Source organism: Galeopterus variegatus, unplaced genomic scaffold (genome assembly GCF_000696425.1).
Source record: "Galeopterus variegatus unplaced genomic scaffold, G_variegatus-3.0.2 Scaffold272, whole genome shotgun sequence".
Classification (NCBI taxonomy): Eukaryota; Metazoa; Chordata; class Mammalia; order Dermoptera; family Cynocephalidae; genus Galeopterus; species Galeopterus variegatus.
The window spans coordinates 391,626-417,102 of record NW_007726383.1 but is presented as its reverse complement, the minus strand read 5'-3'; the positions used below and the strand labels follow the sequence as shown (position 1 = coordinate 417,102).

The 25,477-nt window shown below is 36.6% G+C and overlaps 1 protein-coding gene across 1 annotated transcript in view; it reads right to left on the bottom strand.

Moving 5' to 3' along the window:
* The window catches only part of FNDC3B (fibronectin type III domain containing 3B), a 361,626-nt gene that overhangs the window by 175,431 nt on the left and 160,718 nt on the right, over positions 1 to 25,477 (bottom strand). Inside the window, exon 4 of the mRNA XM_008566859.1 lies at positions 1,796 to 1,872. Coding sequence (XP_008565081.1) covers positions 1,796 to 1,872 — 77 coding nt within the window. The remainder of the gene's footprint in view (positions 1 to 1,795; positions 1,873 to 25,477) is intronic.

The following is a 25,477-nucleotide window of genomic DNA, read 5'->3' as shown; positions in this document are numbered from 1 at the left end:
CTTTTTTTCCGTGTCCGGCAATGGATCGCAACCCTCAGTGTTGCCCCCGTACCGGACCGGGGACCGGCAACGGGACTGCAAACCTCGGTGTTGCTCCCGCGCCTCGCTCAGCCAGCGAGCGGGAACCGGTCTGTACGTGGGATCCGAACCCTCGGGCGGGGGCGCCACCATGCTTCCCAAGCGGCGCACTATCCAGTGCGCCACTGGGCCGGCCCAGAATGTTCAATTTTTAACTGGTATTCCTTAAATGCACTTTTAGCATAAAGGGAGATCTTATTTTTCCTGTCACAATGGTGAGAACTGTATTCTGTTCAATGGAATAAAACACTCCCTCAAAATAAGTGAGCAGGAGACATAATGGAATTCTACATTCCTTGTTCTTTTCTGTTAATTGACTGGTGACGTGAATGTGATCCATCATCTTGCGTCCCTTCTGGAAGAGCCTGTTTTGCACTCTTTTTTCCCTCCAGTGATTCTTATTTACAAAGACTTGTGTAAAACAAGTTATTTATTTGCAAAAGTGGGAGAACTGGCCAACAATCTGGCTACACACACACACACATTGCAAAAGTGGGAGAACTGGCCAACAATCTTGCCACACACACACACACACACAGTCAGATTGGCTCACATAAAAGAAGGGATGGAAAAAATGAAATCATAGTGGCTGCAATATGCTTTACACAGTGAGAAGAAAAAAAGATAAGCTTTTACATCAGAGAAGGATAAATCTTTGATTCCTGCTTGCACTTCAGCCATTTTCCTGTGCAACTGCCAATATTTCTCACCCTAGCAAAATCATTTAAAAATGAAAATTACAGATTTTTAAACCACTTTAAAATCAGAGGCAAAGAGAGAAGAGGAAAAAAAAAAAAAAACCAACCATACAGAAGAATATAATCCAAAGAATGTTAACATAATGATTATCATCTCTGGGTAGTAGTAATATAATTATTTTCTTTTTACACACTTACAGTTTTATTTCCCAATTTTTTCCAGTGAGTATATGATGCTCATATAATCAGGAAAAAAAGAACAAAGGAAGCAGAAGGAAAAAAAATTAAAACAGATGGTTAGTTAGGAACTTGGAAAGGAAGTCATGTGGGGAGAAATGGGGAGATGTGCATATTGTGCTGAGGCTAGGAAAAAAATAAAGCATACACAGACTCCATTACATTCCAGGTACCTAAACATTTTACACCTTATCCAAGTGCAGGAGTATAACTTTATCCTTTAAAAATTTTTCACTCTTCTGACACATCTCTGAGATTATTACCATATTTTACTTAAGAGAAATTTAGGTACAAACAGCCACATCCTCACATTATATTTAGTCATTAACCAAGCCCAGGTTCTGCCACAGAATGGAGAAATGGGATTCCCATAAGAGAGGGCAGGCTCTACTTAAGTTAACAAAGTTGTCTTTGATATTTTTACTAATTAAAACTATGAAAAATTTTTTCAGCAAATTGTAGTACAGATGGAAGGGAATCTCTAAAGCAGGAGACTCCATGAATGAATCACAACCAATCAAATGTGAAACTCAACTTCATATTTGCCTCTACTAGGCAGAAGGTAGCCTAGTAGCCCTTTTGCCTTTCCCTCTCTTTGACTCCCTAGTAAGTCAAGTGGCAAGACAGAAGAAGGGCTATGTGATATCACAAAAAAAGATGGCAACCCTAGAATTATCACCACTAAATTAACTCCTGGAGTATGTTTTTGAAGGCTCAATATACATTCTGTTGGAACAATGATAGTGTCCTTAGTGAATGGAAAAATCCATCAAATGGAATACCTGTGAGATGTAACCTGGAGGCACATGGATGGGAGGAATGGATCCATTGGGTGACATCATAGGAACTTCAGCAGGTCCTAAAAAAGGTACGAGTTAGATATTAATATCTGAAGAAACATACTTCATTTGAAATAATAATTGCTATCTTCAATGCACCGTCGAAACGGAAAATAATTAATCATTTTGACTATTTTCTCTTCAATAATTGGTATATCTATCCTGCTTTGTTAAAGCTGGACCTGACACCATGAATAAAAAGGAATTCTCTGGCTATACAACTCAAGGAAAACAAAAATAAAGAAAACACAAAACTATAAACATCTTTATAAATATTTAATGATTCCCAAAGCCTCATGTTCCATAAATCAAGATTGCTTAGGTAAGAGTAGTCTAAAAGAGTTGGGCAAAAGTTTCCTTTTTTTTTTTTTTGCCTTTAAAAAAATTGTATTATTAATAAATGTTTAAACAAGTCATTTTGAAATGATTTTGGGTTTCTAATCTTCAGTTAGATTATTTTCAATAAGTTACTATTAACATGCCATTAATTTGAAATAGAAAAAAAACCTTTCAAATACTCCAAACCAACTGATTTTGGTCTGTCTCTTCTAAGGCAGGGGGAAAAAATATGGATCATATTTTTAAATTAGGCACTATTAAGAATACTCATGCCAAATTTACTTGGATTATTTCAAAGTAAAACATTAAATTAACAAGAGATTAGTTTCAAAATATTGAATTCAATGAATGTTAATCACACGTCTAAGGCAAACAATGAGTGGCAAGGTTAACAATCAGTTACCTAAGATATAGTTTGAGTTAATATTTAATTACACAGAAACTGATTGTCCTAACATCAAAATCAACTTCTGACACCCTTCCAAAGATTCTATGATTAAACAGTTTCCCTAGAAGTGGAAGAACCTCATGGTCACTGGTTTTCCTTTTGGTGGCTAGTCCCCTGTTTAGCAACCATCTTCCAAATGTCAATCCAAGGCTATGGGTTTCTAGTCTGAGATGCGACTTCCTGGCTCCCAACGCCTTGTGGTGTTTATTTGCTTTCTACTTATGTGTGTTGTGCTGAGGTCAATGAAAATTGCTGGGCTGAAACAAAAACCAAGAGAAATACAGCACTTTATTTGGCAAAAGAAGACAGACCCTGCAACCCAGTGCTGCATTTACATGTAAGCACATCCACCTTTCACCTCACAGTACAATTCAGTGCTATGACTACTTCAGAGGGGAGAACACAGTGGGGGGAACAAGGGCCTCAGACACTGTTGTGCACATGAGGAGATCTGCAAATGTAGGGGAAAAAAACACAGGAGCAGGGCAGAAAAGAGGCATAACATTCATGTAACATTCCAAATGACAAGAGTTCACTGCAACTTCATGGACAATACACCAAATCACTAAACTATCCGATCATCTCTACAGCCACAAAAACCACAGCAGACTCTCACACATGCTAACATATGGGCAATAAATTAAAGCAAAAATTAAAAAAGAGAGAGAATGGCATAACAACGGATCATTATATGACCCATCTTAAGTATAATTTAAACTAACACATCCACCAACCACTGAAGGCATTGGTTTCCAAATCCATCTTTCTCATCAACTTCAGCATTTTTGCCATAGACCTAATATTTTTATTCAAATTGACTCACTTAAAAAGAAATCAGAGACAATAACTTAAGCTTCAGCCTGAACACTATCTGAAATCCAGGGGTGGGTGTGCCCGACTCTATGCAGCACATGTTAGGAGCGTGGCCTCTGCCTGGTTTTATTCCCCAGCTCACTAGTCACACTAGTTGTGTGACCTTGAACAATTTGCTCAGTCTCTCTCAGCCTCACTTCTCAGCAGTTATAAACAGGAATAATAATTGCTACTTCATAGGGTCAAGTTTAAAGATTAAATTTGGTAATACATACAAAGTACTCAGGGCGGTGCATGGCACGACAATTACACGTCAAAATGTTACCAATAGTCATCATTCTTCACAACAGTTTTTATAATTATAATAGCTTTCTGGGTTTTTTGTTGTTGTTGTTGTTGTTACAATCACATCCCAAATACTAATTTTTTTAATGCTACATGTCCCTGTAACACATACAATCCACAAGGACACACTTCATACAATATTGACTTATGAGGCAATCCTTCCTCATCAGGTAAAAACCAAATATTTCAAGTAGAGTGTGAACAGAAGTGCTACCACCTCAATAAAGTATTGCTTTTTCATCACCAAAATGTATACCATGAAAACAGTCTCTTAACCCCAGGCATGACCCCTAAAACTGTTAAAGTCATCTGTGTAAAATGCCTTAAAGATTGTAGGACAAGTAAGTGATTTACAGCTAGAAAATGTTTTCTTCCTGGCCTTGATTTCGGAAGTAGCCAAATGACTTTAACATGCTTGTTCCCCCTTCCTCTTGTCACTGTCATCAAAACCATTTCAAAGGACATTTGGAGATACACAGTAATGGCTTCCAAAATTCAACTGTGCCTTAGAATGCCAAGGGTCTGCTCCTCTGAAAGAAACCATCGCACCTAAAGGCATTCAGGGGTTTAAAAGCTAGCAAAATATGGAGTGCACTGACACAAGGAGAGACACCAGCAGAGATAAAGAAGAGGATGTCTCTCTCCACAAAGCTTACTTCAGGGTGACAGAAGAAGCAACTGCTTTATGATAATATTGGGGGACCTAGTCACACCTCTCAGCATTGGACAGATCATCTAGGCAACAAATTAACAGAGTAACCATTACTCTTTCAGAGGGAGAGAAGAAATCTAGGGTAATTGTGGGGAGGGAGAGGAAGGGGAGCGATTAGACAAGGGGCATAAAGAATAATTATGATTTGTGACAATATATATGCTAGTATTATTGATTTGATTGACATATCTCAATGTTGAACCCCAAAAATATGTATAATCAATTTTGATTCAATAAAAACTTAGAAAAAAAATAAAGCTAGCAAAATAAAATTCCATTTACAATGGTGGCATAAGAAACATTACTATCTCCCTAAATACTTATTTCCCATCAAAGAGTTTACTGTCTCTGCTAATCTGTCTGTGTTGGAGAATGTCCTGATATTATTATAATCCTTCCCTAATTAAAACACAAATTTCCCTTCCTAAACTTCTAGGACTAGGTTCCTCTTGATTTTTTCACCCTTGGCTTGGTGTTGTCCGCACCGCGCTCAGCCAGTGAGCACACCGGCCATCCCTATATAGGATCCAAACCTGCGGCCTTGGCGCACCCAGCGCTGCTGCGCTCCCAGCACTGCACTCTCCCGAGTGAGCCACGGGTTCCGCCCTCCTCTTGATTTTTTTAATCAATACCTTCATGCCAAGCAAGACAAAGCATGCAGTCCTTAAAATATGGTAAAAAAAAAAATAGTTCAAACACCAAAACTGGCTATATATTTTTTAAAAAGCCACACAATCTTCTCAAGCAAGCCAACTTCCTCCTTGACTATACTGGGAAATTATCAAACCATTAAACTTACTGAAATTAGGAAAAAAAATAATAATAATTCAAGTATTTTTTTCCAAGAACCCCCTTTAATTTAACACACTGGTTACATAGAGGAATGTCTATGCAGACATATGTACAAACTGAAATTTGAAAACAAAAGTATACACACACTTCTATGAATTTTTTTGTTTGGGTTGGTTTTTTTGCAGAAACTAATTAAGCTCAGCTAGAGATTACATGAACTCTTCTATAGACAGATGGAAAATGTTACATGCATAATCTCTTGAATGTTTGCTAAAAGCCAAGTAACTACCCAAAAAAAAAAAAAATGCTGTGGGAAATTTGGACAATTTCAGGTTTTACACTGTGACTTCAACAGTCAAGAATTTCTAATTTTCATTGAACAAGCTGTGAGACACAAACAAGAAAGAAGACTAGTTTATAGTCACTAAAAATTTTAACAGCAATGTGCAAGTACATAATCTAACATCTTAAAAATTTGCTGGTATCTGTTAATGAATTGACTTTTTCATTTACTTATAGTAAATCTTGAACCAGAAAAAGGCAAAGGTGACATAATGATCTGATAAAGTCCAATATATCCTACAAAAGTTACTCTCCAGTCTTTCTAAATAGTTGAAGAAGAGAAATTCTTGCTGGCAGAAGCTGACATAAAAATAAGGCCACAGCTAGTAGGTAAGCAGATAATTATGGGGAAAGTAATGAACAAAATAAATGGTCTAAATAAAGATATTTTGAGCTGTTTGCCATGGGTCTAAGACTGAATATAAAAGGTGAGGTCTTCTGATGAATCTTGTGAGTGTCTAATAATGAATCTCCAATTATTCATGTTGACTCAAGACTCTTAACACAAGCTAAGGGATTATATAGGCACTTAGGTTGGCTTTGATATTGTTGGGAGTTCAGAAACTGACATCCCAAAATGAAGGCTTCAGAAGCAGCTTCAAAAGCAAAGTTCCTAAAAACGTAAACCAATAACCTCCAACCTAAACCTAAACCTCAAAATTCCTCTAACCTTCTCCTACTCTCCTGTCTCTCAACCTCATTCTTCCCTGAGGCAAGCCATGGAAACTAAAATCCCTCTCTTCCCCAAAGCCAGCCATAAAGACAAATTATACTCTAATCTTCCCCAAAGCCCTTTCTGTCTTGGAGTTGGCTATAAAGAAATTCTCTGACCTACCTTGTCTGATTGTAGGTCTTAAGACCCCCACATTCCAGAAAGGGTCCAGCCCCATACCCTGGAGGAATGAATGCTACATAGAGGGGCCAAGAAGAATCTGAACAGAGGGGCCTTGCTGGGTTTCCCCACTCAGTCTATTAGTATTAGATCATACTTGTACTGTCCGATCACATTTCTACACAGCTATCCCTGCATCATACAGCCTAAGCATAAATAGGAACAGTTTTCCCTATATCTTTGGGTCTTCATTCTGAAGTCTCCCGTGTCAGGTAAAGCTATGATGTAATAAAATTTGTTATGCCTTTTCTTCATATTAGTCTGTTTGTCAGTTGATTTTTCAGTGTACCTTTGGGGGGTGGAAGGGGAAGTCTTCCCTTGGCCCCAACAATATTTTCTTTTTTTAATTGTTCAACACTGATTAATTCCACAAGGAAACTAAAAGGAACAGAAATAAAATAAAGCACAGGTCCTAGCCTCAAAGAAGCTTGAACTCTACTGCAGTGGTTCTTAAACTTCAGTGTGCATCAGAATCACCTGGAGAGTTTCTTAAAATACAAATTGCTCAGCCCCACTTCTCACAGTTTCAGAATCAGAATGTTTGCGGTGAGGCCCAAGAATGAGCATTCCTAACAGGTTCTCAAGTGGTACAGATGCAGCTGTCTAGGGACCACACGTTGATAACCTCTGATTTAGTGTGTTAAAAGATAAGAACCCACAGCTAACCTATTCGATGGTTAAAGACTGAAAGCTTTCCCCCTAAGATCAGGAACAAGATAAAGATGCCCCCTTTCACCACTGCTATTCAACATTGTACTGAAAGTTCCAGCCAGAATAATTAAGCAAGAAAAAGAAAGGCATCCACATTGGAGGAAGTAAAACTATATTCAATGACACAATCCAATATACAGAAAATCCCAAAGATTCCACAAAAAAATTACCAGAGCTAATAAACACATTCAATAAAGTTGCAAGATACAATATCAACACACAAAAGTGTGCAGTTTCTATACACCAGCAATGAAGAATCAGAAAAGGAAATTAAGAAAACAATTCCATTTACAACAGCATCAAAAGAATAAAATACCTAGGAATAAATTTAACCAATGGGGTAAAAGATTTGTACACTGAAAGTTTAAAACATTGCTAAGAGAAATAAAAAAATATCCAAATAAATGAAACTAAAGACGACCTAAATAAAGGCATGGAATGAAAGACATTATTATTAAGATGGCAACAATACTCAAAGCAATCTAGAGAGTCAAAATTCAAGGGAAAAAGAATGAACATGAACCCGTATCTCACATCATATACAAAAATTAACTCAAAATGGATCACAGACCCATACATAAGAACTAAAACAACAAAACTCTTAGAAGAAAACAGGGTTAAATCTTCATGACGCTGCATTTGGCAACAAATTCTTAAATACGACACCAAAAGTACAAGCAACAAAAGGAAAAAATAAACTGGACTTCATCAAAATTAAAAACTTTTGTACATCAAAAAACTAAGTGATAAAGACAAACTATAGAATGGGAAAAAAATATTGCACATCATATCTGATAAAAGGGATTTGTATCCAGAATATATAAAGAACGCTCGCAACTCAATGAGACAACGCAATTTCAAAATGAGCAAAAAGGTCTTGAATAGACATTTCTGCAAAGAAGATATACAAAGAGCCAACAAGCACAAGAAAAGATGCTCAACATCATTAGTCATGAGAGAAATGCAAATCAAAACCACAATGAGGTACCAGTTCATACCAACTAGAGTGCCTATGTTTTTGTTTTTGTTTTTTTTAAAAAGCAGACAATAACTGGTACTGGCAATAACATGGAGAAATTAGAACCTTGTACATTGCTGGTGAGAATATAAATTGGGGCAGTCACTATGGAAAACAATTTGGTACTTCCTCAAAAAGTTAAACATAGAATTACCTTATGATCCATCAATTCCACTCCTAGTTATATATATACCAAAGAGCTGAAAACAGATACCAAATGAATACTTATACAGGCATGTTCATATCAGCACTATCCACAATAGCCAAAAGGTGGAAGCAGCCAAAACGTCCCTCAGGGGATGAATGGATAAATCAAATGTGGTATATACAAAGAATAGAATATTACTCAGCCATGAAAAGGAATGAACTACTAATAAATGCTACAACATGGATGAACCCTAAAAATTTATGTTAAGTGAAAGAAGCCAGATCCAAAAGTTCACCCATTTTGTGTGATTTCATTTATATGAAATATTCAGAATAAATAAATTCTTACAGGCGGAACTAAAATTGGTGGTTGCCAAGGGCTTGGGGAGTAGGGAACACCAGGGAAAAATTGTAGGATTGGAGATCAACTGCTCAGTGGGTGCAGGGTTTCCTTTTGGGGTGATGAAATGTTTTGGAACTAAATAGACATAATGGTTGTGTAACACTGTGGATGTACTAAATGCCAAGGGACTAAAAGTTAATTTTATGTTACATGCATTTCACCTCCATAGATGAAATTTAAAAAAAAAAAAAAGACACTAAGCCCATAAACCAAGGAAAAGCAAGAAAGTAAAACTTGTTACTAATCAACTACCAAAAAACAACTGAGTATAAATCTCCTGGAGCACATCTTCATTCCATATATACTCATATTTGGCAGGATGCTATTTCCAGACACTGTACTGTGCAAAGACCAGCAGATGCATTCTCTATCCTCAAGCAACTGATGGTCTAATTATGGGGAGACAGACATATAAACAAATAAACACAAGGAGGTATTTCAGGCACTGTTTAAATTTAGCAAGATTTTAAAAGATTATCATCCTGTACAACCATCGGTAATTACAAAACTGAGGGGTTTAAAGGCCCTTGGGATTTAGTAGGATCTCACTCTTTTACAAATAAAGAAACTGAGGCTCAACAGCAAACTAACCAGCCCAGTTAAGAGCAGGCAGGAGATGGAAAAACAGGGAATAGAACTCAGTTCTTCCATTGTTTTTGGCTCAATATTGTTTCTAATTTTACTTTCCTTTGCAAGTAAGATTTGCTGATCCTTAAAACGCTGCTGCAAACACATTTTCTCTCAAGGTGTCACTTTCACAAACAAGGTAAGTACTGAATACACATTCCTCCCACTCAGGTAAAATAACAAGGGCGCACTGGTCTCTAAACTGTAACTTCTTTCCAAAGGCATTCTGCCAGAGAGAAAATAGGCCTGGGGGAGCAGAGCCTGCAACACTGCAAAGAACAAAGGCCTTGGCTCTAGGGAGGTGGGCCTAGGTTTGCATCTAGGCTCTACCACTTTCTAGCATGACCTTGGGCAAGTTACTAAAATGGATGACAACTTTTACAATATGTAATGCATACAAAGTACCTTGACGAACAGTGTATTTAAACAACTTTAACACTATGCCACTAGAACAATACTATATGAACAAAGAGGCCAAATGAATTACATTGTTTCTTAAATGAGCCAGTTAGTTGTTTTACTCGTCACATATTTTTCACATTTTTTTCTTCTAAATATATTTCCATCTTGTAGCTTGGAAATGATATCCTCTTTTGGAAACTGTAATATTCTTAAGATAACTGAATTATGATTACTAAAAAATAAGGGGAGAAAAAACGGAAGGGTGGCTGCTCTCCCATCATAGTTGCCTACTTCCCCATTACTACCCTAGCCCTCTACCTCTCCCCAAATTACCCAGTTTCTAGGAAAATTTCCCCAACTTCTAGGAAATCTTAGAAAGTTGTGTGTGGCTAACTTTCTAAATGTCCTGCGATAGCTCTAAATCAAAGTACCAGCCCCCCCCCCCTTTTTTTTCTGAAAGTTGATCCTCTATATCTTTGGCATTGATTGGCTTCATTACAAGAATTTCTGGTCTGGCCCAGCCATGGTCCTTAAAAGTAGCAACTGACCTTATATAACAACAAATTATCCAATGACTAAAGCTTCTTGCTGAAATCTTCCTGAAGTAAACCACTACCCAAGAACTAAAATTGAGTTGCTGATAGAATTCATAAATAATCACCTAGCACTATCTTCTCACTTAGCCATTACAAAACACAAGGTGCTGCATTAATTAACAAATCTGTCTTGCCAATTTGAAATATAAGTATTTTCTTTCCAAACATTCCTCTTTAAACTTGTTTTGCTACTTTAGCTGTTAAAAGGCTATCAGGAGTTGGAAGCCTGGGGTCTAAATCTCACATAAGACAAACTTCTTGAATCCCAATTTTCTTCAATTTCAATAAAACTGAGATATATACCTAATTATCTGCTTTATAAAGTTGTTTTATTAGTTAATATTTTATTGAATTCAACCCAATAAATATTTATTACACAAGATATTATAGGGAATTAAAAGTCACACAGAGGATTTTACAACAGATGCATAAACAACAAAATATTACATAAAGCAGTAGCAATTGTTTTATTAGAGGCAAAGAGCTGGACAGTAACAGTTATCCATAGGGTGGGTTGCAGTGGTGAAGATTTAAAGTTCTCGGTGACAGACAACAAATGGTAAAGGAAATTGGTGAACCACTCACAGTAGGCATAATGTCCTCATATGGTTTTAAAAAGAACTTGATTTAAATTCAGGGCTACAGAAATGCAAGCTCAAAGATACCAGGTACAAGGAGAGAGACCTGTGTTTTTAGAACTCGTGGTTGTTGCTTTGCTCAGTTCAACAAACCTTTGTTGAACCCGATATAGTTGCCAGACCCTGTGCAGGTTGCCAAGGACACAATGACATTGAAGAGAACAAGCCTTTCTGTTCTTAATTATGGAGAGAATGGCATGCAGAATGAGTAATGCACAGGTGCACAGAACCGTGTCGGGGAGGGGAGACCCAGCTTTGTGTCCTGCTTTTGGCCTGCAGTTTCTGTGATAGACACTGTATCTCAGCATGGAGCCAGGCATATAGCCCAGACATCTCAGGCAGCATGAGCATTTGGTGAGAGTCTAGTCTAGCACCAGAAATGATTAAAGAACTAGGTAGAAGGCCTAGGAGAAAAGGTACAAGAAGTTGATTTGGAGGGGAGGAAAAAAAAAAAAAAACAGCAGCTGGTTCATATATCTAGCCAGACGGTGAAGCTGGATCTCCAAGGATCTCAGGGCCCTGCTCTTAATGTTCAACTTTACCACCCTACCCAAATTAGGGACATAATTTACCTAATCTACAAATAAAAACCATTCAGAATCACCTTGTCAGTTAAACTTACTTAAATGAATATCAAGATTCAGTCTTTGTTTTGATCTTTAATGTCAGGTTTGGAATGGCAGAGAATCCATGGATATGCTTAATTATACTTAAACTAGCACCTGTAAACTTTAAAGCTCTGAAGAATGATACAAATATGTCTTAAATATTGAGAAGGGGCTTCTGAAACTGTACAAAGTCCCCGCAAATATTAACAGCAAAATTAAAACAAAAGCATCATTTTCTCTTTTGCCCATCAAGGCTACAGAGATCCCCTCACACTTTCTCATACAGAGAGATCCATTAGTATTCCAGCTAATAACTAGTTCAAGAGGGAATTCCTAGGAAAGGGGAGTAGGGATAGGTGAGCGCTAATTCCTAGTGGAACCCTGCAGATAATCTTGTGGAGGGTAAAAATTTCCCCATATTCCCTGTAGTAGAACAAGAATATTTAAATTTCATTTTAAATTGTTCTGAGATAAAATGCAGACTGATGTGGTTAGAGAATATTATTAAAGTCCACTCATTTTGTAGGGAAAAAATCTGAAAAAAAGATTATTCATTAGAAGACAATGCAGAAGAGGAACTAAAGGCCATGCCAGAAGGAATGGGACAGAACTTGTTCACTGTGGCTCTGAGTATTTTAAAGGGGTTTTTGTCTGTCATTCTCTCACCAACTTTCTCTGCTCTCAGGAAGAGTTCTAGAAGGGAACAGGGATAAATAACCTTGTCTACTCTTCCTCCCCAGGTCCCCACTCCCATCCCATTTGCCTGACCACAAGGCCCTCTTCTCACAAGTAAGCAAAAGACAGGACAGCAAGTAGATATTTTCATAAAAACTCCATGAAGGACGTAGGGGCAAATGTGCACTTCCTATTTTGTTTTACAATTCCAAGGTCATGATCTAGCAGGGCAAGTTTGAAAACAGTACTGAAATTATTAACCAGACAACAAAATGTGATTGCATTCTTTATAAGCTGTTTTACATTATTCATCTGTTACACGAGAGAATTTTAAAACATCACCCACCTGAAAGCTACATTACAAATAATAATGTATAGCTTTACCAACATGTCATTACTCAATATATTTAGAAGAGCTCAATTTTTTTTTGCTTTAATGAGGTTTACGAAGCAAACCACAGAGAATCCCCTTTAACTGCTTTAAGGGTTGGCTCTTCCGTTGCCCCTGCAAGAGTGCTTGCCATAAAGGAAAACCTTCGACAACATTCTAAAGGCATTTTATTGACAACATCTCAAGGTGGTTTTACTAACTTAGTTCTTTTAACTCATGTATTTCAAATTCAAAGGAGAAAGAGAAATTCCAAGATCCATGGAACAGAACTACTAAAGAAAATCAAGGAGTTATGGAAATGGAAAAAAATAAACCAAATATTCCGTAAAACAGAGAGTCACAGCTTATCTACCTGATGTCATTTTTCTCTCCAAACTAGAAGGCTGCTCACTCACTCATAATCACCCAGTGTCAGGCTGGAAGTCTTCTCTCAACCAGGGACCAGCAATCTTCTAAAATTAACCTAATTTTATAAAGGTGTTTTAATTACTAATAAAATCCTCTAATAACGGGCTCTGAGATGACTAGTTCAATTTACATCTCTAGTCTCTGTCTTACCTAAATCCACACAGAAGCAGCCAGGAAAGTAAAAGAGTTCCTATACATAGGCCAAGCTTACACTGCCTGTTGCCTTTGCTCTTTCATTTGTATGCAAAAAACAAAGGGCAGGCTGAAGACTGACAGTAAACAACTACTACAAATAGGTTAGACTCTCCCATATTCTGAGTGTTTGCAGTCCAATCAAGGGTGGTCAGTAAACATCTTCAAGCAACTGTGGGAAAGTTGGGTCACCCTGGGCTGCTACTTTCTCAGCTATAGAAATGAACAGACATGGTTATTGCTTGAGGGACATCAGACTGCTTTATGGGTGCAGCACAGACGCTTTCTAGTCCTGACACACTAGTTCCACAGAAACAATTTTACTAAACAGGCTACAATTTCACTTTCAAAAAGCAATCCTCCATTTACTAAGAGGGCCTGAGACAAATGAAAATGAAGGGTCTACACTAGGTTACCAGAAAGGTCTCCTAGCTGATTCACTGCTATTTTTCCTGAGCTGACAAAGCAATAGGCTTTTCAAGAGAACAGATATATTTTAAAGTTAGCTCATCAGTTAGCTCACCAGCCCTTCAAGGATAGGTTAGAAGGGGAAGTGGTAAAATTATCAAGTGTTCAATAAAAATTAACAAATATACATCAAATGGGAGTTTTGCATATAGTACTATCAACGGTTAAGCAAGAATATAACTACAAACAGAAGACATATATATTTGAGCAACTCATAAGTCCCTTCAAGACAAAACTTTAGGATTACACTCCTCCCCTTCCAGATACCCCTACTTATATTAAACTGTGAAGACTGAGAAGACGATTTTTTTTTCTTTTTCATCTTTTATCTCCATCATTGCGTTTGAGAAACCACTGTGGTTTGTGACTTCTTATTTCACCTGTAAAATAATCCCCATGTGCACAGGCCCACATATCCTGAGGTCCAGTGAGATGTAACTTCAGCCTCATACTTACCCAGGGACCACGTTTACGTTTAGGAGAGTAAAACAGTGTCGAGTATTTGAGTAAGAATTTCCTGGCCACAGATGTGAGGTCTGTTAGGCAGTCTGCATAGAAACGTGTTACTGGAATGAAGGGAACAACAGATAATAAGGAGAAAGAGGAGTCTGGGGCAGAAAGTTAACCTTCTCTTTGAAAAAGGAGGAGGAACTAGGCAGATATGTAACACAGAAGAAAAAGAGAAAGTGACAGAGAAAGAAAAACAAAAACAAGAGAAAGAAATAATCTTGAGGACTGAGGAGAAAACTACAAAGGCAAAAAAAAAAAAAAAAAAAAAAACACACCCAGAAAATTATATGGCCCCAATCAATCAACTGAATTGTTTTCCAATTGTCCCTGTGATGTATTAAAAGGTCTATGGCTATAGCAAATACCTGATATGCAAAATGGCAATTCATAAAAAGCATCATAGGAATCCAGAGGCTGATCACTGGTCCATTTCAGCTTCCTAATAGTATTTTTAAAAGCTCTTCTCTTCAATCTTTCCCCATCAAAACCAGACGGCTCAGTGGAGATATAGGATTCAATGTGTGTTTCCTTCAGCAAGTCACTTAACTAACTGTCCATGTTAAATACGAACTAAAAGAAAAGGGATCTGATGATTTCTATGCTTCCTTCTAGAGTGATATACTGGGTAGTATTGGTGTCATTCAGGTCTATGTTTGCAGACTCTAGAAAACATCTGTTAGGTGATAATTCCTAAAATCATTCCTCCTGTCTTCCTCAAATATTTGTTACATCGGAATCTCTGGGCCCTTCAGAAAATGTAGATTCCTAGGCTTCCAGAATTTGCTTTTTTCCCCCACAAGTGGCCCACCTCCCCACCCCATCCCCACACACCCCGCTAACTTTAATGCAAGTGTTCTATCAACTAGATCAGAGGAATAATGACCTAGAAAGAACACAATAAGAAATAAATAAAAGGTAGAAAAAATAAGCACATATCTCATATATAGTTACTTTGAGCCTGAATAGCTGAGTCTTAATTGGAGCACAATGGTTAAAGGGAAAAAGGAAAAGAAGACATTAGCAGAGTTCCATAAATTTTATCCTATTAATGGTATTTAATTGAATATATTTCAACTAACAAAGATGACTATAATTTGGCTAAAAATAGTCCTCCAGCTTTAGTCATAATAAAGCAACTATTATAATACTTCCATGGCAACAATAAAATGAACATAGGATTTTATATAATACAGAATAATAAGTACTCTATTAAGAAGCCATCTATGCAATTATTGCACTTATATGATTACTGGCCACTGATGACAGCTTAATATGAAACACTATGCATCTAAGAATAGGGAAATAAGAGTAGTTGATAAAAATCTTTGTAACATTTTTAGTTGGCAGTCAAGATGAAAGAATCAGAATTCTTTGGGGAATCTTCAAGGTCATTCAGACCAATTCCCCATTTAAGGCTTGAACTGCTGAACAAAATCTCTAGCAAATGGCCAGAATACTTCAGGTAATGAAGCACTCACTTTCTCAAAAGGCAGGAAATTCCACTTATTAATAATCCTAATTGGTAAAGGGTTTCCCCTTTTAATACATGGAAGTCTGAATTCTGTTCCTAAGAACGATACAGAATAAACATAACCTCGATTTCAAGAAACGATACGTCAGATAGTTGTACAACAACCCTGCAGATAACTGGACAGTTAAATCCCCTCAGCCCTCCTCTACTACAGACAAAACCATTTAGGATTTCTTCACACTCTGTCTATGACATGGCTTCCTACCACATCCTCATGGGTCCTTCTAACAGTCTACCTTGTCAGTGCCCCTTTTAAAAATTACGTTCTAAAAACATTATAACTGGTCACTCTTTGTATGTCCAAGTTGTGAAGAATCATTATAGCTCCTGTCTATTCACAGTTAAATTCAGGCAGAAACAAGACCATTAACCTCTCCCCCCACACGATGGCCAGTCAACCAATGAAAATGAAATGCTGTATCTTCCATACCAATGGTAACTCATGGGCCTTTGTAGTTGGGAACTCAACCAACGGACAGAGCCTGCAAACAGGGTACTGCCAAAGTCAAACCTAAAGGAGGTCATAATTTCACTGTTTCTTCATCCTTAATTATACTAGGTTATTGAGATTCTTGGTATTCGAATCAGCATTGTGCTCACTATTTAAGTGTCTATATTTTCACATTTGTATGTTCTGATTAACTTTTACGTTATATGTAATAAGACGTATGTTTTTAACAAAGTATACTGTGTATCTTTGAATAGCTAGTCGAGATGATGTTGAATGTTCCTAATATAAAGAAGTGACAAATGTGTGAGGTGATGGATATGCTAAGCATCCTGATATGATCATTGCACACAGTAGGAAAATACCCAAATATCACATTGTACTCTGTAAACATATACAATTATCATAGGTCAATTAAGAAAAATAAGTTAAAAAGAGGAAAAAAAGATACAAATAATTATATGCTTTTAGGTGTGTGCACATTGTTATATGAAATGATAACGTAACGTTCACCTCATATGAGATTCATTATGTGTAACTCTAGCCCAAAGGTTTGTGTAACAACAGTAAGGCATTAAACACGATACTTTCTAATTTTCAATCCCAATTTTTGCAAATATGTCAGCAACAAAAATCTCAACTCTCTAAGAATGTGTATAAAAATAATGATTTAATGATTCCTCGTATGGGTAACATCTAAAAAGCAAATAACTTCTCGGCTGACATTTCTCTCAAGTGAGCCAGAAAAAGATTCTTCCCTAAAACTTTAGTTTATTCTTCTCAACAGTCACACCTATTTGGGTATTCATATGCAAATCTTTTCATTTTTTACACTTGGCTAAAAAAAAATTAACTTAAAAAATACTATAAAAATGCAGAATTCCTAAGAAAAATCTAAAGATTTATTCTGCTGAAACACATTAATAACTTGACAGCCACCACCTGGATCAATAACTTGACCCAACACCACCACCTGCCTCACACCAAGAAAAAGAATTAATATAAGAGCTTACAACCTGGCAAGAAGGTCTATAATGGACATTTATTTCAGAAGAAATTTTACGTTCCTGCTTTTCTTAGTTAAATTTCATGAATTTTTTTAAAGGGCCAGTATAATTCACGAAATATTCTGGAACAGTTTTACTTAGAGATGCTTGCTTCTATTTGATTTTGTCATTTCAAAAAAATAAAATTTTCCCTTTTACAAGAACTTGCTTCTTCATTTTACCCCATTTTCATAGGGACTGCTCATGGAATAATCATATTGCTCCAGGCTCCTCAACTAATGAGGTTTCCAGAGGGATTACCCAAGTCAAAAAAAAAAAAAAAAAAATGAAGTTCATCTATACTTATTAGCAGTCCAAAGCCTAGAAATCCTTCCTGTGGCCCAACAGTAATTAGGAAACAAACAGACAAAAAAGATGCATATTTTTACATATAACACAGGCCCTGTTTTTGTAAATACCATATTCCACCAAATCTAAGATACTATCAACAAGACATGTAATTTTATATGCCACTAAAAAAGAAAAAAATGCTGACTAATTACATTCATTTGACATTCAATTAATCGTAAGATGCATGTCAATTTAAAAGATGTTAAAATGGGGGATGGGGGATGTGCTTTTCAAAATTCATGCTATACAGTACGCAGTTTGAAAATAAACTGAAAGAAATCAGGAAGTACAGAATCTGAATCTGCAGACAACGTCCAACATCCCAGTGCAGAACAGTGAGGATATAAGAGTTCTGTGGACACAGTCACAAAATTCCCATCAACATTCCAATACGATCCAGCTTTAAGTCTAATATCCTAGAAACTTTCAATATTCACTTTCTGAACAAAACTTCCATGATATAATTATAAAGTAACTCATCTAAATAAATGCACCCTACCCCCTTTTTCTCCTTTAACTTTCAATTCAGATTCACTGTACTTCAGTTGGGTGCAGTATTCCTTCCTATAACAAAGTTATTTGTTTTGCTTCAGTTATGTTCAATACAAAGCAATTTTTAGAGGGTTTTTTTTTTTGAAATATCCAAAATTTACAAAAAATATGGGTCACTGTCCCCGTAAAGCTGGTAGTCTTAGCACTCCCTAAATCTAAAACTGAAGCCCTGAATCTAGCTTCCTCATGTCCTGAAAGTATACAACCACTTCTTCGGATCTCTTACGACAATTTAGCAAAGTGAAAAAAATTAACCTTAAAAAACAAAAGTCTGGCATCTCTGGACAGACGGTGCAAACAGTGCTAGGAAAGTGTGGTGCATCCCCATGGACCCTGCAATACATGTGATTTGCATTAAAATGTCATCTAAGTCTTACAAATGTATGTGCTTTCTAAGATTCAGTCTCAATATAATAAAAACTATTGCTTTATTCCACATTTTAAAAGGTTTTATATTCCCCAGTCTCATTAATTCCTGGAATGTAAAATGTATGTGCTTTCTAAGATTCAGTCTCAATATAATAAAAACTATTGCTTTATTCCACATTTTAAAAGGTTTTATATTCCCCAGTCTCATTAATTCCTGGAATGTAATAAACAATAAAATAATTAATACTTTCCAAAAAAAAAAAAAAAAAAAACTGTTTTTTTCATTTGTTTCCTACCTACCCACACCCACACTTCCCCACCCTCTGAGAGAATGCTATACAGGAAGGGCTCACAAAAAATGTATGTATTATTATTCATGTTTTGAAAAAGCCACTTCTGACAACAGACAGTATTCCACCTAATCTATAATTGCTGTAACCACATAGTAAAGTTCAAGTGAATCACAATGCAATATATGCACGTATTGAAATAACATGCTGTACCCCACAAATATATACAAGTAAATGTTAAAATACTTTAAATAAAAAGTTCAAACTACTGTTCTCCACCAGTTGAAATGCCAGACTCTTTAACTTGCGTCTCATCGCATCCTCTTTTTCTTGTTCCCAGGTGCTTATATCACAATATTCTTACTTGTCAGCCATAGCAAAGAAAAAATAAAGGGTCAGATCTCAATCACCAAATATGTTGTCCCAGCCCAGCCTTTACAGAATGAGATTTACAAAGAAGTTATGAGATTAATCTTGCCTCTAAAGACTGGGAAAACAAGCACTGTTAATGCAAAAGTTTTATTAAGTTAAAAAATGCTTTCAATGCTTTACTCTTATTAAATTCACTGTTCACAAAATGGTTTAATACATCTGGAGAAGTCCAGCCTATCGAAGTCTACCAATCAGAAACATAACAGATTCAAGTACATATAAACAAAAGCAGAAAGTGGTCAAATCTGATCCACAGGATACTTTGGTCAACCCCCATCCCCCACCCCACCCCCACCACCTTAGGTTCTATTTACTTGATATTCATTGTCCTTTTATTCTTAATGAATGAGGAGCAAGTGCTAATAATATCATAAGGTATTTCTGATTCTACTTTGAGTACATATCAGACAAAAGTAAAAATACCCAACAAAAGTTTTCCCATTTCTCCAGGTTTTTACACCCGTTAACACTCTTGGCTGCCTTTTTACAGACTAAACCTAAAGCAAGCAAAAACGACTGTTGAAAACTATTGACTGGCAGCTAAGAATATCAAGGTGGTTATCTCAGGTATCACTCAAAAGTCGGGGCTGGGAATTCTCTGGGTGTGAAGTTGTCTCTCCTAAGATGAGCTCTCTAGTTGGGCAGTTTGGAGCCCCACAAAAACATGTTCAAAACCGGCAAAAACAGGCCCAAGCAAAACAAATTAAGGCAAAGATGACCAAAACAAAAATTCCCAAGGCAGAAGACTGAGCTACTCTTTTCAGTCATAATTTCTCTCTCAAAACTTAGTTTTAGAGCAAATTCTTAAATACTAAAACATCTGGATATGTTTCATATGCTCAACACATTTGTAAAAATTTTAAATTCAGCCATAGTGCTTAAAAACCACATAAAACATCACAATACACTGTGATCTATTTTTATTTTTTATAACTGATTTTCTGGAATACAATCTCTAGAATATCCTTCCAGACAAACTTTCTTATGGATAGGCTCCTAGAAATAAATTACAAACTTGACTTATGTTATTCATGCAAAACTATTTTAAATCCAGGCCGGCCCGTGGCTCACTCGGTAGAGTGCGGTCCTGATAACACCAAGGCCACGGGTTCGGATCCTATATAGGGATGGCCGGTTTGCTCACTGGCTGAGCGTGGTGCTGACAACACCAAGCCAAGGGTTGAGATCCCCTTACCGGTCATCTTTTTTAAAAAAAAAAAGAAAAAAAAACTATTTTAAGTCCTAATCCTCCAGCAATGGCGCCACATGACCTCCTTTCCACTCAGGCCAACATTTCAGATGACCAATAACTACTAAATATAGCATTAATAAGCTGCAATAAATAAAATGCCTATAAAAATCATCTTAAACTGGCCAATTTCAATCAGCCCCATAGTCTCTTGAGAAAAGCTAATTATGTTGGCCAATAGTCACATTACCTTACAGTAGTAAAAATAGTCTAAAACATTTCTTCCAAGGTTTACACACACATATACCCATACACACAAATATCCCGTTATCATAAAGAAATATATGGTTAAATAACTTATATACCTACTTTTTATATATAGCCTAAGTATATACAAATATCTTGATTTTATACTAAGATAGCACATAATGATTAACTGACTTCAAGTTTAAAATCAAGCTGCCGATTAAGCTCTGAATAAAATGTTTTACCCAGCCCCATCTACTAGACAGCAGTGTATTTCAACCAATTTATAGTAATAATAACTACGGAATACATTACATTTGGAACTTCTTTCTGTGATAAAAACAGAGAGGGGCAAATCCTTTTACCTAAAAAATACATTATGAATTTTGAGTACCTTTAAACACTTCCCTAAAACCATGATATAATACACACACTCCAAGAAATAAAAGGAAGATACATAGAAAACTTTGCAAAGAGATTGCAGGTTTCCTTACTGGCCAAGCATAGTGACACAGTTGGGGCACAGATACTGGGGGCCGCACTCCTCTACATTCAATTCCAAATTCCAACAATTACTACTTGTGTGACCCTAGGAATGTTACTAAACCTATCTGTGCCTTGGCTTCCTCACCTATAAAATGAAGAAAGTAATAACACCAATAATCTGGGGGGGAAAATGAGTTGACATATATAAAATGCTTAGAAGAGTGGCTGGCACATGCTTAGCTTGCCAGATGGGTTAGCAGAGATCATTACTATCACACCACAGCCACCATTTCCTCTCCTACCCCAACTGTCCCTACTACTTCTGTTATACTGGAATTTAAATCAGTAAGGTTAAAGATCTGAATTTTTCTATGCATACAGGCAGTCCTGCATATGAAGTAATATCCAAATAACAAAAATGGTCAATACTGTACCTTAGAGGGGAGAGGGTGACTCTGGTTTTAACCTTTTATGGGTTAAGCCAAAAAAAAAAAAAAAAAAATCATTTACTCCAGATAGGCTAATAATCAACAAGATTTCTCACTGACAAAGGCCAGTCAATACAGTTTACTGCTGCATGAAATCTACCTTTCTACTGATAAACGCATTCTGTCCTTCCCATCAACTATAAGAAATCCTCTTCATTTCCTCCACAATGCCAGTCAAAGTTTGCCTAGTGTTTAACAGGTACTTGACAGCTCAGTCTAAAAGGGACAAGTGTCCTGACCATGCCATGTGCTTACTGAGCTGTACTGTCAATAATGCTGCTGTTGTTTTTCCCCCCACTCAACCAAGGTTTCTAAATCTTAGCTAGAACAATGGATAATTGCAAGGAACGCCTAACCTTTTCCATGAGCTACATCCTCAATTCACCTTTGTCAGAAAGCACTATTACTGTCGACTTTGGTATAGAAAGTGACTAAAATGGCCCTCAAAATCTGTTTTATTTTCACTCTTTCATATACAGAAAGTTTGGAACCCTGAACTTAAAAGAGTTTATAAAGTAGTCAAACTCCTTCATATCAATTAACTTTCTTGGCTCTATGAATTATTCAGGTAGAATGAAACTATCACGCATTTAATAATACATTATGAATGTATCCTATGCTTTGGGGAGGTGTCTGTACATGTTTGTATAAGTGAACAGAAACAAACCACGAGTTAGGAACTCTGTGGTGAAAAGTTTTATTTTGCTCAGGAGAAATCAGGAATATTCTCACAATTCTTTCTATTTACCAAGGCAGCCTCGTTTATTTACAAAAACTTGGCCACAAGTGGCCAGGATAAAGGCATTTCAATGGGGCTGTCTCTTTATTCCTTTTTCTCCGCTCCTTTCTCATTCTCCTTAAGAAGTGTCCCTGGTGCACGCTTGGTTTCTGAAGGTCTGATGAGATCACGGATGCTACGGTGAATGCTGAAGTCTAAAAGAAATATTTCTCTCTCCCTTGCTTTCAGTCAGAAAATTCTGAACACAAGAGGATCCATTCAAGGCATGATGGAGTGCCTCACAGAGGCAGCAATATGTTCACAGTTGGCAAACAGAGATCTGTTTGGACAGTGAGTACAGCCATCCACTCAGCAAACATCAGCTTTCCTATTAGTTCACAGCAAAAAGAACAAGACGCTGGCGGCCCTTCTTTCAGACTCCAATACCACTTTGGGGCAAGCCTTCTAAACAAAATGCCTTTGTCCAACAGTCACAATTCAGTGGGTCCCAACCGCTTTCCTAGAAGCTATGTCTGTCTATTCACAATTGCATTTAGGCACAAATATCATTTGTAAAGGTCTGAAGGAAAAAAAACAGTGATGGGAAATACCCCAATTTCCATTTATAATAATAGAAAAGGAATGACAGAAGGGCTTTATACCAGTCAAAAAGAACAGTAGCTCGAAAGGTAAGAAGCGTATAATGAATTCTAATATCTGTCTCTCCCATAAGGTGCTCCTGAGAGCATGAATATTGTAGTTACCCCTGCAATCTGGAGAAACACCAAGTATAATCTTTTAAAGGAAATCAGAGAAAAGACGAAGCAAATCAAACAGTAAACTTCCTGTTGACTCTATGCCTATGTGAACATAATATCCCTCCCTATAAAGTTTTAAAATAAAATGTTTATGCAGTTTCTTAAGAACTGACAGTTCCAAAAGATAGCAAAACTGGTTAGGATGTTCTGTTCAATCACATTTTCACCAAAATCCTCCATGTCATAAGTAAATAAACACAAAGAGAAGAAAAACCAATGCCCTGTCTTGCTTTCTCCCCACTTTGGGCATGAACTTGCTATATGACCACTTGCTCCTACGTACCTGATAACAGAAATCTGTCAGAACAATTTTGTTTAGTACAAATACAAAATCAAAACTTTTAACAAGAAATTAGTAAATTCTCCTTTTAGAGATTTGTGAGTAACTGTCACAGGGGAAGGGGATTTGGGAGAAAGGCAATATCCACTAAGGCTTCATTAATGCACACAGCTTATAACATATTCTTATTACTAAGTATGCATTCCCACGTCTTCATATGTCGAAAATAAAAGGTAAATCTCAGAACCCAGAGAGCTCTCCATGTAATATATTTCTAAAAGCAAACACTCTTAGTTAGGAAAACTACTGCCAGCCCATGGCCTGTTTTTGTACAGCTCATGAACTAAAAATGGTTTACACATTTCTAAAGGGTTGTTAAAAGAAATATTCTTATGCACCAGAAACTGTATGTCAGTAAAGCAAGATATTTACTATCTTGCCCTTTACAGAAACCCTTTGCCAACCCCTGTACTAAACACTAAAAATTTTCAAACAGTAATTTCTGATTCTATTTTAGCCAAAATTTGAACGTGAAGCCAAATTATGAATGTGCTTTCAAATAAATAATCTCTTCCAGAGGTCAGGGACCAGAGACTTAGCGGAAGGTGAAATGATAGAGCTGAGGATAAAAGGGCCCTAACAGGAATGTATTTACTCAATAATAGGTGATTAATAAGACAATTCTAAGATTTTACAGTAAGATAAACCCTTTTTCCTTTGGAAAGTTACCCAATAAATTGTTCAGCTTGGAGAATAACCACTTAGTCTTATAAGAGGTTGTTAGTCGAATCAAGTAAGCCAAAACTATGAAAGAAGGTATCTAACAGGAGATGGAATCTCGTGGGGTTCCCTAGTCTTCTTGCAGAATATGCCAAAGGAAACACTGACCAAAAAAAAAAATTTTTTTTTAAATTTTAAAAATTTTAAAAATTAAAAAAACAAAGTAAGGCAGAAGCTTTATAAAACTCTTCATTTTTCTTCCTACACACACAAACACAGCCTCATGTAGACGAGTATATATTGCTTAAGACTATAGATTTCTACCCTTTTCAATGAATAAAGAAAAGAGGCTTTTTATGTTGGGAATGCGTAACCCAAATTACTAATCCACAAACAAAAAAGTCATTAAAGACAGGGAGGTAAAAAAAGGTAATGAGAAATTCTGGATAATGTAAATTCAAGTTCCTACCTCAACATGGATTTAACTCAGCCTGGGAATCTGGCATATGTAATTTCTGAGCTCAAGTACAGTTCAGTTGCCTTTCAAGGAGCCTCAAAATTTCATCTACTCACAGGTTTATTTTCGAAGTCAGTCAATTTTTTAGAAACTTATCACATATACATATTACTCTAAGTACAACATGTACCCAAAGTTATTGTATCATGCAAAATTTCATGAAGTGGGGATGCCAGATAAAAGATAGGACACACCCAGTTGAATTTCAGATATATGACAAATTTTTTTTTCATACAAGTATATCCCAAATACTGCATGGGACATACTTACACTAAAAAAATTATTTGTTGTGTATCTTAGATTCAACTTTAACTGGGTATCCTGCATTTTTATTTGCTAAATCTGGCAACCCTATCATGAAGACATGAAGAGGACACTGATATCTGTTAAACTGCTGCCATTTTGTAATACTCCATAGGATGATGGACTTCTGCATTTTGTGCAAAGAATGATATAGAAAGGTAGTTAAAGACCCAGCACCAGTATGGGGCCGGCCCGTGGCTCACTTGGGAGACTGTGGTGCTGACAACACCAAGCCACGGGTTTAGAACCCATATAGGGATGGCCAGTTCACTCACTTGGGAGAGTGTGGTGCTGACAACACCAAGTCAAGGGTTAAGATCCCCTTACTGGTCATCTTTAAAAAAAAAAAAAAAAAAAAAAAAAG